A 14209-nucleotide genomic window follows, 5' to 3' on the forward strand; every position below is an offset into this window, starting at 1 on the left:
TCAGTGCCTGTTTGGCCCCGCAGTGGCACCAGAAGGGACAGCCTCCACCTCACTGGCTCATGCAGATCCAGCACTTTGTGCTGGGCTAAGAATAGAATTTGCAGTCACCACAGCAGCAAGATCCCAGCTCAGAAGGCTAGGCTTGGCCCCTCCCCATAGGCACTGGAGGGTAATATGCAGGGAGGGAAATCTCTGCATGACCAGTACCGCAGACTTCAGTTCTAAACACCAAAGGCAGCCTCTGGACTAGAGGACAATCAAATAAAAGAAATCAGGATACTAAGGAAGCTCCAGGGAAGATGTGGAGGGGGTAGGGGGGTCCTCCAGAAATAAAGGAGCTTCTATCTATCTGCATCCCCCTTGTGGAAGACAGGAGGGAGAGGTGGTTAAATATAAGCCTGTGGCAGTATTCTTCTGCTGCCAGGAAGGAGGGAAGCATTTGGGCTCCCCTCTGCTCCCAAGTATAAAGTACCTGAAACCAAGGCAAGATTAGAGAGGTACTTGGCAGAGCCATGGTACAGAACAACTGATAAGCCAAATCCAGGAAAAGACCTGATCGTGGCAGCAACACTTCCATCTGGGATTATAGATGTTTCTCTCTGGGGAACTAGGTAAGCATTAATACTCTCCCTTTCCCTATCTTCTATCCTCAAGGACAGGAGGTGGCACAGGCACTTCAAGCAACTGCTCTCTTCTCTGCTGCACAATTGAAAGGTTGGGATGATTCTGCATTCACCATTCCGCTCCACCCTCAGTCCCATGGGCAGCTTCTCCAGCCTCTAAAAACAGCTTCTCAGAGGGCTGGCCCTTTATCTCTCTCTTACGGGTCCAACCTGGTTATCAGAAGCAGTAGCCACCTCATCACTCTCTGGCAGTAGCCAGGGAACAGGGCTTACAAAAGAGCAAGCTAGGATGAAAAACCCAGTATGTTTTTCTAATCCCTTCCAACCTTAAAAGTGTTGCTTCCTAAACCCCTACAACTTATTCTTAGAAGCTTAACTTCTCTCCAGCAGCTAGAGTTCTGAAGATTCACTTCCTTCTTCCCACCTGACACAAAAGAACTGTTATGAGGTAGTTATCCCAGAGGGGAGCCAAATCTTATCCCATCAAACTGCTCTAAAGGAATGATGCCCACTCCCTCCCCAGGCCGTGTGGCCCTCACACTCACTTTTCCCTTGCTGGGGGAAGTTCATGGGAGACCCGTTAGTGTAGAGGCCCTCCCCTGAGGAGGGAGAGGGTTTCAGTCCTGAGGCAGCAGGTGCAGGGGGAAGGCCAGTAAAGTTAAAATGGTCGTTTGCCTCCATTTCTGTAGGAGGGGAGAGAGAGGGGGAAAAAAATTACTGGCGGTTAAACAAGGTTATGTCACCTGGAATCTTCTAGAGGGAACGCCCCCTCCCCTCCATCTACTTACCCTTCTCCTACCTAAGTACTGGGGGAAGGGAGGTAGGGGCAGGTAGGGAGAGTGGAGGTTGAAAAAAAGAGAAGAGAAGGAGGAATTATACCCCTAACCTGGGCAGTGACTCTATAGAAATAGTCTTTAAAAAAGTAAGTCTTGTAGAGATACAAAGAGTTAGTGAGAAAAAACAAGTCACAAGCCTGGAGGAGTATTCTCCCTGTGGAAGCTCCGCCCTCTTAACGCCTCGCCCAGGTTACCCCTCTATGTTAGATATTAGCCCTCTATGCTAACATTTAACATTCTCCATCTGTTTGTTTCCCCTCTGCACCCTCAAGGGAAGGCCAGAGTCCCACTCTCAGGGTCTATATAAGGTTCTCAAAGCCATCTTTTTGACAGGAAGTCATGGAAGTGTTGGCAGAAAAGGTGTATTTAAAATGTATCCTCACAACACTGTTAACCGACTATACCTCAATAAAAAAATGCATCCTGCTTTGTTTTATTATTATACTTGAGTTAAGCAATTTCCACATTATCCTCTCCATAGCCCTAGACATCTGAAGAAGACAGTAATAGTAACTTCAGTAAAGTTATATGAAAAGGAGAATACATTTCAGAAAATGTGACCTAATGACAAAACTAAATCATCTGACAACACTTCTACTCTTTTTTCATGGGAAATAACATGCTCTCTAAGAACATAGCTCAGAACAATGTCAGAGGTGATTAAATGAGAGAGCGTCCCAAGGAAGAGTATTCTGTTATGTCTACCATGGTTACTTCCTCATGTTTTGGTTTTGTGGCTTAAATGTAATGGGTCATAGAGAGCTAGATACTTATACTTGTAAAGTACAGTGGCTCAATGGGGAGTAGTAGGGTTAAAAAGCTCTTCAGTCTCTCCTGAATATGAGGTGATATACTACTAGGAATGATGAGAAGTGAAGCCCTTGATCTGAATAAGTTTAACTTTGACAGAGCAAGAGAAGGAAAAAAGGTAAGGAGCAGAAGCCAGAATTATTGGCAGAATCTGACATTTCAATCAGATATTTATGATGTACTAGAGCATATTAATTTGATATGTGAGAGACATGATCTGTCTTGATAAAGAAAAAACAAGTCCTTTAGGTTCCTATACTTTTAAAAAAAGGGCAAAAGAATTCAGGTAGAAAGATTTCTTTATCAGGCTCCCAAGATGAGGCAAATAAGCAGATCTAGGTGATGTTTTAAATAACCTCTTAAAAAAAAAAAGAAGTAAAGCTTTTAAAAGAATTACTAGATCAGTTAAGAACACACAGGATCACTCCCCAAGGTTTGCAAGAGTCAATGTTCCTGAATATGCTAGATTATGCAGATTAGCCACCATCAGAGACACAAGTGAATCTAACATAAGTCTGAACATGAAATATAAATGCTATATAGTATGTAGCATGATAGCTGTAAGATTTCCCAGGTTACATACCATAATTGTCTCTACCTTTATCAATTTTAACTAGAATTTGAAAAATAAAAGCAAACTGTATTTTGTTGACTGATTTCCCATATAGGATTTCCTATCTTCAATCTAAAATAAGCAACAGACCCAAACCTGGTATGCATCAAGGAAGAAATTGGGTCTCTACAAAGACCTCAGGGGCCCCCAGGGCTTTCCTACAGTTAAAGGCAACACCTCAGCAGTAAGGGGTCTGAAAAATAAGCATCATGAGATCAGTGATCCTTCCAAAATGAAAGACATCAAGGAGGAAAGTTCATTCCCTATTCTTCTAGGTTAGGTTCTTTCCAAAGATTACATCACAGAGCAAATAGGACATTCAGTAATTCATTTCAGAGGTCTTAGAATGATCCCCACCTCTCCCCTCCCTCAGTTTTATGCACAGGCACACCTCGCTGGTTATGTGTGTGAGACACACACACCTCTCCTTTGTGCACAGGACTATATCTTCCCACTCAATGATAGGCCACAGTTCATTTTTCCATTTTCTATTTGAATCCATGAGGAAACTAGTGACCTTCTCCACTCTGCTACTTTGGGACAGGATAGCATTTCCTGTCTCATAAACCACATACTAATAAGAATAAATGGATGGCTTACAGAAATCAGATAGGTAAAAGGAACGGAAAGTCAACTAGTGCCTGAGATCTATTTCCCCAATAGCTTCTACTAAGGAGTCATCAGGACCACAATCAATTCATTTATAAGAAGCTTCCTAGAAACATAAAACACTCTATACTGTGCAGTGATCAGTGCAACAATAGTGGGCTCTATGTTCAAATCCCAGCTCTACTACCATTAGCTGTGTGACCTTGAACAAGTTGCTTAATGTTGCTGAGCCTCAGTTTCATCATTAGTACCCACCTCCAGGGCCTATGAGGATTAAATGAGAAAATCTATACAAAGGACCTAGCACAGCATCTGTCACCGAACAAGCACGTAATAAATTTTAGTTATTACTAGACAAAAAGAGTAAAGACTGTTTTGTGTCAAAAATAGTTTTTAAAAAGATAATCAGATCCAAAAGGTCAAAGTATAATATAAATATAATTTAAAACTATTATCAGTATGGGAGATACTACAAAACCAGGGATGATCCTCCCAGCCAGACCTCCCTATTGCAATTAGACTCGTTATTTCATGTATCACTTAACTATGGGACCCAATATAAGAAAGCAAAGAAAATGTGGACAGATCCTCTCAGCAATAAAATCAAGGTTATTTTATTTTAACCTTCATGCCCAAGATGGTTTTCACAATAAAACCTGAAGGTAAATTATGTCCTCCCATCTAGAGCTAATAAGGAGAACAGTAAAGCAAAGGAGTGTCTTCCTTTGAACTAATAGGATTTTGGCCAAGTGAAAAAAGAAATCAATCAGTGCCCCACCCCCAGACAGTAGACAGCTCTCCCGACCAGGAAGTACAATCAGGCCAGCACCCAGCCCAGTCCCAGTGGTGTGTAAATGGATCTCTTAAGAGCCTCTAAGCTTCATCTGTAAGAGTTAAGGGACATTGCCCCTTAAGCTTGAGGCAGTAAAGCTCTTGCCACATGGTCAGATAGACAGCTTTTTCTCTCAGCTGCGACTGAAGAGTTACTACTCTGTGGCCCTGTGACAGGGTTTTAACAGAAAAAAGCTTATAATGTACAAGTGCTGAAATAAATATTACAGATTTCAACACTGTTGCAGGTGCCCTGACCAATTCTAACATTTAGACCTCTGAGGCTACCCTGAGAAAGACAAGACACATTAATAACACCAGCTGGACACTTTTAGCAGTCCCTGGTTCATTCAGCTCCTTGGTTCATTCTTCCTATATTATATATGAAAATTCCACAAATAGAGAGGTTGCTGTATAGCAAATAAATCAGGGGGGAAGGTATAGCTCAGTGGTAGAGTGCATGACTAGCATGCATGAGGTCCTAGGTTCAATCCTCAGTACCTCCATTAAAAATAAATTTTAAAAACTTAACTACCTCCCCCATGAAAAACAAACAGTAAATAAATTTTTAAAAATAAAAATAAATCATACCACTACATTTTAGTTCTGTAACTGTGAATGTTATAAAGGATACTGCTGAATTCTACACATCTCTAGAGTCACCCACCATATTCTAATATAGTGGTTCCCAACCAGGGTGATTGTGCCCGAGGGGACACTTAATTATGCAAAAAAGATTGTGCTACTGGCATCTAGTAAGTAGAGGCTAGAGATGGTCCTAATGATCCTGCAATACAATACATAAGACAGCCCACCACAACAAGATTATCAATAGTGCCAAGGCTGAGAAACCCTGATCTAATATAAAAGCTGCCCCATTTTCCACTCCTATCCCATACCTTGGGGAAGTTCCAAAAGTTTTCACCACTCCCAGTTCCTGATGCTGCGAATAATGATGCCTTGACTTTTATATCTAAAAAATCCCTTCCTTGGCTAAGTTGTTATCCTCCACCAATACAGAGTTCCAAGTGCCAAGCTGCAAAATCAACACGCCTTCTTCCCCAGTCAAGACAGCCCATTCAGACAGCCCTGCTAACAATTTTCCCTTGCAACTCTGACTCGGACTACAGCCATACCAACTGAGGCTCATTCTCTCAAAATGTCCTTTCCTTAACCCCCTTTACTAGTCAGGCCAGTGAGGCAGAAGATGAGAGAAGGATGATTATACTAACGGGGGCTATTCAAAGACAACTACCATGTCCAAGGCTGCTCACAAGAACACGAAGATGATTGTTCTCTGTCTTTATATCTTCTATACAACGCGGGTCTACAGAATCAATCAGGTACTTCTACCATCATATCTCCAGCACTTAATTTACTGCTGAGTATTAAAAAATGAAATATTTGTTGAACCCATAGACTGAACAAATGAATGAATAAATCTATCTTTTCTGTCACTATTAGCTTTTTCATCCAATAAAGGTTGTGGTTTTTGATCCTATCATTCTCAGGAAACTAAAAAATTCAGCTTCATTCTTCATAGAGGTGATTTCTAGAAGGACGAAAGATCCCACATCTTGATATATCTTAGACAGCTGTCTCATGCAGAAAATAAGGCCTGGGAACAGGAAGCATGATTTAACTGAATACTCTATGTTTTAAAATATTTGGTGACTGAATAAAGGAACTACATGCTAACAACCTAGGCTAGGTTTTCTGCCCCAGCTCTGGTTACTTCACTGTCAGAGGACTAGAGATACCTCTAAAATTGCAGGACACTAAAAGCCACACTCCAGAGGTTGAAAGGTTATTTCCCTCTTTCAGCTCTGTTTTTCAGAATTTCAGCTCTAACAGTTAAGGACCCTACTCTTTCCTTCAAAAAGATATCCCCCTCCCTCAAAAAAACTGAGCTAAGAAGGCAGGTTAAGGATCCCATCTAGTGAGGCAGGTTATACAGTGTTCAATCCCAGGAGACCAAGTGCAGCGAAACTACCTATCTCTTAAGAACCTCACGTTTTAGTTTTTGATAAATATTTGGCAAAAATATTGGTAATATTTTCAGTATGCAAAATGCCCCCTTAATTGTTCTTTATAACTAGGAGGAGGGCAAAATACCACATAATAACACAATGCTACTTTTACTCCCAGTGAACCAATCTAGGAATAATCTCCAGAGTTCTTCAAACAAGACAAGTTTTTTGTTTTGCACAATTTTATACATTTCAAAATTATGCAGACAAGCAAGCTGGTTAAAAACGGTCCCTCTGACCCATGTGCAACAATGCTGAGAAAATATTAACTTTGGCTATTAGGTATATGAGGACATCCATATCCCAAAAAACATTATCAGGAAGATAATTTACCCCAGGAAGTAACTCTAGAGTTTCATACTTCACTCTATGTCCTATTTCATACTTCACTCTATGTCCTAGGAAACAAAAACTTTGGCATTATTGCCTCACTATACACATCTCACACAAGGTCAAACATTACACCAGTTATTGGACTAAACTCCACACTATTTTAACGGTAAAAGAATATAGCAGACCTCTTCAGGTGGTAAGAAAGGTCAACAGCAGCAAGACAGTAACCCTAACAAGCTTTGCTTCTGTCTTGGCAACACCTGATTCCAGAACCACAAGACTGCAAGATGAGACTCTAAGGGCATTCTAGATTTCTGACTGGTTCTGAGGGTCAGCCCACATAGTTCTCTCTCAGTTATCTCTACACCTCAAAAATTTTCCTTTATGGAGAGGCTTTTTAAAAAGGTAAATATTAAGAAATCCACTTCTCTGATAGAAAAATGCATCCATTTTACAAAAAGGCCATGAAACGTTTAGTTCATTCAGCTTTCAGATCAATCCGGTATCAAAGGAAGCAATATCTATCTACTTTCTCAAAATCAACTTCCATTCCTTTTTAAAAGAGTCCAAAGAAATAAGAGTGGTCTTTCTCCGGGGAGGAGGGATATAGCTCAGTAGTAGAGCACGTGCTTAGCATGCATGAGGTCCTGGGTTCAATTCCCAGTAAAAAATTCCATTTAATTCCATTAAAAAAAAAAAGAAAAAAAAGTGGGGGGTATAGCTTAGTGGTAGAGTGCATGTTTGGCATGTATGGGGTCTTGAGTTCAATTCCAAGTGCCTCCATTAAAATAAATGGATAAATAAACCTAATTACCTTCCCCCACCAAATCACAAAATGAAAACAAAAAACAAAACAAAACAAAAAGAGACAGTTGTCTTTCTCCTTGCTTCATTCTTTTAATCTCAACCAGAGAAAATCAATTTACTATTCTGTCAGGACCCAAGTTAGGTAAACAAAGGTTGAAGAAAGGGGAACTTAAAAATCAGTGTCAAATCAACCCTATCAGAAAACAACTCAAAGGAACTAACCAGTTAAGTAGAGGCAAGAAAAAGAACAATGACACTGAACTGTTTTTACGGTTTCCAGAATATCAACCCCAACAGCCCCAGTGAAAAGAGCAATGATGCTATCAGTGATGATGCCACTGTCACACAATCATCATACACGTCTAACTGTTCCTATCCTGAATTTTTAATCTAGAAATCTACAATTCAATTGGAAAATACTGAAAAGATTATTTAAATGTTAGGCTTAAGCAGTTTTCAGGATAGCCCAAATGATCTCAATACCTAATCTCTCAAAACATAAAATCCTGTGGCCAACTCACCTCAGACTAAACGCAGTGTCTAACAAAGTGCCTGGGGAAATAGTACACACAGTCCATCACTTTATGCCATGTCCCGGAGTTATCAAGTGGGAGAAAGAGAAAATCTGGCCATATGACTGCAGAGAACAGAGGAAAAGTTTATCACTCACTCTCCAAGGAAGGTAATAAGAGAGATGTCTTTCGTGGACTGAAGAGTAAGTCATTATGATAGCTAACTCTCCTAATTAGTTGATTCTGCAGCAGGTAAACCCTCCAAGCCCCTATGTCAACTAACAGGTTTCCCACAGGGATTTATCCTTAGGCTAGAATCACCAGTGAGGAACAAGCCCATCTTCACTCTGCAATCAGTCCCTACCCCAACACACAAATCCTAATCAGTTTAATCCTCATGCCCTCCTCTTCTTCCACCTTTCAGACTCTACCCTTCTTCAGGTCACAAGCTCACTTGCTCAGGTGTTCTGTTAATACAGAAACTGTCATCTTAATAATATATTAAGCAAGATCCCCCAAAAGCCACTCTCCTGACAAAAAGATCCCAAGTCTTCCTGGCAGCACTCTGTACTGAGGGAATTTGCATCATTTGTATTGAAAGTGTAGCCCTGCTAGAGGATGACTGAGCTTGCTTTTCTATGACCTCTAGCTCAAGGGAAAAAAAATCCAGACAGGGAGACAGAGATGCTCTGGAGAGGGGGGATTGGGATCAGTGAGTCAACTGCAGTGACTACTTCCAGTTAGCAAATTAAGCTCCCCCCCGCAAAAAGTCGAACGAAAGGATTCCCGAACCACATGGTTGGCATGATCCAAGCTTGCCCAGACGGCCTCAGAAAATGAAACCAAATCTGATTAAAATGGACATTTCAAAACAACAAGAGACGCAGCAGCAAACGCACAGCTGCCATTTCCCGGCCACTTCCTGCGGGAGGCTTGGGGGAGGGGCTGTTTGTGTACAGATGGAGGTGGAAGCTCCCCCACCATCGCCCCTCCAAAGATGCAAATCTCTCACTCCAATAAATCCTACAAAGGATGACTGTTGTTGGCATTGCTTCCCCTGAAAAGTGGGAACGTCAGGAAAAGAAAGGGATGATGCGGGGTCATCTTTTCTGCCACGGAAATGGGGATCCCCTTAGTGCGGGATCCCCCTTGTAAAGGGATCCCTCTTCATTCCTCCCTCCAGTCTGTAAGCCCAGCTCAAATCCGGACGCCACAGCACCACCCCTATCAAGCCCCATCTCTGGAGCGGGGGATTCTCCTGGGACTGGAGGGCCCCAAGTCAAGCACAGCTCCACTCCAGTAAGGCCCTCTCCTGCTCGCCACGCTCATGAGGACGTGCACCCCACCCCCACCCCGCCCGCCAAGGAGACACCCCGAGACCCTCCGAAACCCCTCCTATCCCATCCACTCACCGTTGCCAAAAAGCTCTAACCCCCACAAATGGAGTGTTTAACCCGTCCAGGGAACCCCCTCACCTACCCTTCGCACTCGGGCAATCCCCACCCAACCCGAGGAGGTGGAGCCCCTCCCCGGGGATTCCACCCCGAGTCCCCCACAGGAGTCATCTCCACCAGCCAGGCGGCTTCTCCGCCTCCTCCTCTTCGCCGCCGCCGCCGCCGTCTCCGGGAGCCTCCACAGCTCCTCCCGCCCCCGCCGCCCCATCCTGAGTCTCTGCAGACCGGCGGGCCCCCTTCTCCTCCCAGCCCCCTGGGCAGGGAAGACCCCCCCGCCTGCGGCTGGATCCTAACTGGAAATAAGCTCAAGTCAGCGTCTTCCCCGCAGGCAAGGCTCTAGGCGGCTCCGGAGCCTCGGCTCCCTGAGGGAAGCCTCGGATGAAAGCGGGGCTCCCTCCCTTCAAGCCCCCAGCCACAAACCCAACAGACCTGAGGCGGCGGCGTCCAGCCAGGCTCGGGGCTTGTCTCTCCCCAGGGGACAGGCGGTTCACATGGCCTCGCTCGGGGCGCCAGGAGGGGAGGGGAACGCGGGGGAGGGGGTCTGGGGTCCGGGAGGGGGAGGGGGACGCGGCTCAACCGCGGGGCCCGAGCGGAGCCAACATGGCCGGCGGGGGAGGAGTGAGCCGAAGCCGGAGGGGGCGGGGAGCTGCGGTCGGAGAGAGCCGCCCTCCACGGCCTCTGCCACCGGGTCCTAGCGCCGGGCATTTCGATTCCCCAACCCGGAAATGGGTCCTAGCGCCGCGGTGTCTCCCTAGCCTACCGGGAAGCTCCCTCAGCACTGTGTCTCATTGTGGGCGGTAGTCCTGCTTCACACTGAGCAAACTGAAAGGCGTGCCCTGATCCCAAGGTTAACCTAAAAGACTAGAACAGATGTCTAGGACCGAGGCAAGTACCTCTCCCCTAACGGGGGGGGGGGGAGGAAGATGGGGGGGGAAGATGGGGAGGAGATAATTTCAGGGCAGTTATTCCACAGGCTGGGTAGTAGAAAAGTGGAAGTGGAGAAGCAGAAAGGTTAGTCAGGAAAGTTCAGTCCTGGTAAAGGGGTTGAAAAAGGCAAGTACCTGCTGCCCACTCACCTCTGTCCCGTGGGGGCAGCCTGGTCCTGCCTGGATCACCACTTTTCTGGAGACATCTGCAGGTCCCTGAGGGTCAGGATGATTCCTGTGCATAGGAAAAAGAAGCTTGGCTCTCAGACCAGACAGGGAAGGCCTGAGTCTAGCCTAAACCTGGTCAGAGGGACAGGGGAGGAGCAGGAAAACTGACCAACAAATAAGGTGCCAAATGTCCACCTATTCTATAGTTCTAGTACTTTTTCTAATAGGGCTATAGAACTGTGTGAAACCTTCTGAGAAGAGGAAAGAAAAATCTAGCAGGGGACTAGAGTTTAGCTATTACCTAAAATGTCTTTTGCAGGGGACCCAGAATGGGGAACAGGGTTATATATGTTAGAAATTAGAGAATTTCTAGTTCAACCTTCTCTTGTTTGGCGATTAAGAAATTATGGCCCAAGGAGGTTAACCAACTTGTTCAAGGTCAAACAGTGGATAAAATGTGACTAGAAACCAGGTTTCCTTTCCTTGCAACTCAACAGACTTTGCAGGCTTCAAGATAATTCCCATTCAATTCGGTGCTATGCAGTTCTACAAACAATTGCCTAACTGTGCAAAACACAGGCTGAAAATTCTGGAAGAGGAACAGAGTGGGGATGATGAAACTCTGGCAGGTTGGGGGGGTGGTCAACAAATACCTTTTCCTCTGGGAGTCTGGGGAGGAAGATCTGAAAACTGGGTGGGGCCAGGGTAAGGCAGAGCCAAATAACATCAGCCTAGATTGGATTTCCTTACAGAAATCCTCCTTACAGAGTGAGTTCTTCCTGAGTTTTCGGGACAGACTCCACGCCCCACTACAAATGGCTCAGAGAGGCTAAGAAGGAAGGGAGCTTCAGCAAACCCTCGAAGTGTGTGGGCCAGAGAGAAAGAGAGAGAGAGAGTCTAAGGAGAGTTAGGAGGGTTTCTCTCCCTCTCCTGAGAAAAGTAGATTGCCAGTGGAAAGGAGTAGACAGGCAGAAATCAAAATCCTTCTCTCCTCCCTGACTAAATAATAGATTTATTGGGTCACCTTGGAGAAAAAATAAAGACACTCCGCCCCCAACAGCCTACTGACCTCAAGTCCCTGAGTAAATAGGGGCCACACACAGGGAGAGAGGTCCTTCCTTCTGGAGAAAGCAGGGATTCAGCAAACTTCTGCAAAGGAATTCCTGCCCCATCCCCAAAGTAAAGGCAGGTGAAGAACAGAGCTCAGGGCAATGGAAGTGACTTTCTAAAAGGCCGGAGGAGAGAGCTGGGTATCTTTTTTCTCCTCCTTTTTCCGGGGCAGAACAGGGAGAATCTTCCTACTTCCCGCCCCCAGTCCTGGGGCTGGCCAGTCAGAGGCGGGCAGCAGGGGCGGAGCCTGCGCCAGTCAGACGGGTGTAGCCACGCCCCTTCCCCCCACCACACACCCACACACACCCACCCGCTGGCTCCACTCCGCTCCGGAAGAGCCGGTTACTCCTGTGCCCTACTGGCTGCCCCCACCCCTTCCGAGCCCCAGGCCTAGTCTCCAGGGCAACCCCTAGGACTATCCCAGCCAGGAGCTGTTGGGAAGAGCAGAGCTGGATAAGAGAGGGCCACCTGGGATTAGAAAAGAAGTGGGGCAGGATCCATTCTTTCCCATCTGGTGCTGAAAGACTACAACCACCTTCCTCCTTGAAAGAGACCCCTCCTCATCCCATCTAATCAGAGGTCTTCCTTGCTCTTTGAGGAAAGATGAGGGTGGGGTGTGGATATGCCCAACAGCTGGGTGTCTACTTCTCATCTGAAGCCATCCCAGGCAGCAGCTGTTGCTTCTGCCCCCAACCAGAGGACAGACTGACCCTTCTGTCTCCAAACATTCCTCAATCCCATCAGATGTGGCCAGTCACCTACCCCATCTCCCTTTAGGAAGCTACTAGAAAGGGGAAGAGACAAATGGCCATTTTGTTCAGCAACTTGTGAGAAAGGTACCTAGGAAATACTCTGAACCTCTGTCAAGCCAGGCCTGTGGGCAGGGGTAATAAAGAGAATGGGGAGGGAGAAATTAGCACCTGCTCCCCCTTTCTCACCCTCCTTGTGTTTCTGCTGCAACACCCTGACTCTGGGGTCAGCTGCCACTGTGCGTGGCTCCACTGAGGAGCCAGATTGCTGGGGAGGGGGAAGAGACAGAAAGGGACAGTGGGGGGATTCGTTTGCATCCTTCCACCTATCTTCCTCTCCGCATTCAGGTACTCCTGGAATTCAATCCCAAACACCACTGCTGACCACCCACTCCTCCCCCCAGCTCTCTCTCAGCTTCAGACTCTTCTGAAGCCAATCCAGACACCCTGTCCCTTCATTCTGGAGTGTAGGGGGAGGGCAGGTAGAATGAGAGCGCAAGGAGAGAAGGGACAGAGCTAGGGTCGCAGCTGGACTTGGAGGGAGGGAGAATTCCCCAACGGAGGTGGGGTAATTATTAAAGACCTCCCTTGCCCTCACTGGCTGAATGGTTCACAGTGTTAACAAGGTCTAGTAGGGAGATGGCCCTCAACTCTGTAACCATTCCAATTTGTCTCCCTTCCCTCTCCAGGTTAAGTGCAAAACAGTCTCCTCCCTCTCTGTATTTTGGGAAGGCCAGATTCTCCTATAACACATCAAAAAGACCATAACCCCTCCACTTCACTCCAAATTGGTATGTGCCCCTCGGATGCAGTACAGTCTCCTTTCAAACTCCCCCCACGAGCTTCTCCTCGGTTGTCTCAGGAGAGGACAGAGAAAGCCCTAATTTCCTTCAGACTCTCTTTGCATCTGAATAGAGAAGGCTGGGCTTCCCAGGCCATTCTTACCAAGCCCAAACCCTTAGAGACTTAGTCCTAGCCACTCACCACTGTCCTTAAGTCCAGTACCACAATATTCGGGGTGCGACCCTCTCCCGATTCCTAGGCTGGACCAGCCCGCCCCAAGCCCAAGAAAAGGGCCTTCTCCACCTGGGCTGGTTGGCGGGTGCTGAGGTCGCCCCCCAAACTCTGGGAGAGGTAGGGTGGGGTGAAGGCTACAGAAAAGCTTTGGATGGGAGTTAGTTGTACTTGAAGGGCTAAGCAGATCAAGGCCTGAAAGAGACTCTAGTCTATGATAACACCCAACCCCCCTTACTATGGGGAAGGAGAGGAGTTGGGGTGGCGGTTATTCCCCCTCCCATTGGAGGTTAGGATGGCGTGGGAAAGCGATGGTTCCAGAGGGAACGAGGCGAAACCCAGACCGCGGGAGATTTTTCTGGCGAGGAAGGCGCGGGGGAGGGGGAGATCCCGGGTCCAGAATAGGAGGGGTACCCGGGAGAGGTTGGCCGAGAGGCGTGAGAAGCCTCCGGATTCCGGTCGCAGAGGACAGGGAAGAAATGGGCGAGTAGATAGTGCAGGGGAGAGGAAGGGCAGCTCCCGCAGGGGGAGGGTCAAATCCTGAGTCCAGGGCAGCGGGGATCCCGGGGCAGGGGACTGCAGAGGTGGCCCGCCTGGGGACTCCTAGACCGGACGAGGGTGCAGGGCCTCACCTGGAGCAGGGCCGGGCGGCGGCGGCGGCGGCAGCGGCGCAGGTGGCCCAGCCGGGCGGCGGCGGCGCCTCCTCCCCCAGCCGTGGGCCGGTGGCGGGGGGGGGGTAGCACTTAAAGGGGCAGGAGCTACTGGGGTAAGGACGAGCGCCAGG

The 14209-nt window shown here is 46.9% G+C and overlaps 1 protein-coding gene across 6 annotated transcripts in view; it reads right to left on the bottom strand.

The window, feature by feature from the left end:
- Positions 1-14209, bottom strand: part of LOC102526932 (bromodomain adjacent to zinc finger domain protein 2A) — a 32951-nt gene that overhangs the window by 17472 nt on the left and 1270 nt on the right. For 2 of the 6 annotated variants that reach the window (XM_072972439.1, XM_072972437.1), the window contains exons 1-3: positions 14058-14149; positions 10535-10619; positions 1169-1306 (exon numbers count right to left, since the gene is read on the bottom strand). In XM_072972439.1, coding sequence (XP_072828540.1) covers positions 1169-1304 — 136 coding nt within the window. In that variant the 5' untranslated portion in view covers positions 1305-1306; positions 10535-10619; positions 14058-14149. Of the gene's footprint in view, positions 1-1168; positions 1307-6870; positions 6900-9887; positions 10003-10534; positions 10620-11621; positions 11680-14057; positions 14150-14209 lie in introns of those variants that run through there. The other 4 variants (XM_031683371.2, XM_015251393.3, XM_015251394.3 and 1 more) reach the window with 4 other exon arrangements.

The sequence above is a fragment of the Vicugna pacos genome, chromosome 12, assembly GCF_048564905.1.
Source record: "Vicugna pacos chromosome 12, VicPac4, whole genome shotgun sequence".
In the NCBI taxonomy this organism is placed as follows: domain Eukaryota; kingdom Metazoa; phylum Chordata; class Mammalia; order Artiodactyla; family Camelidae; genus Vicugna; species Vicugna pacos.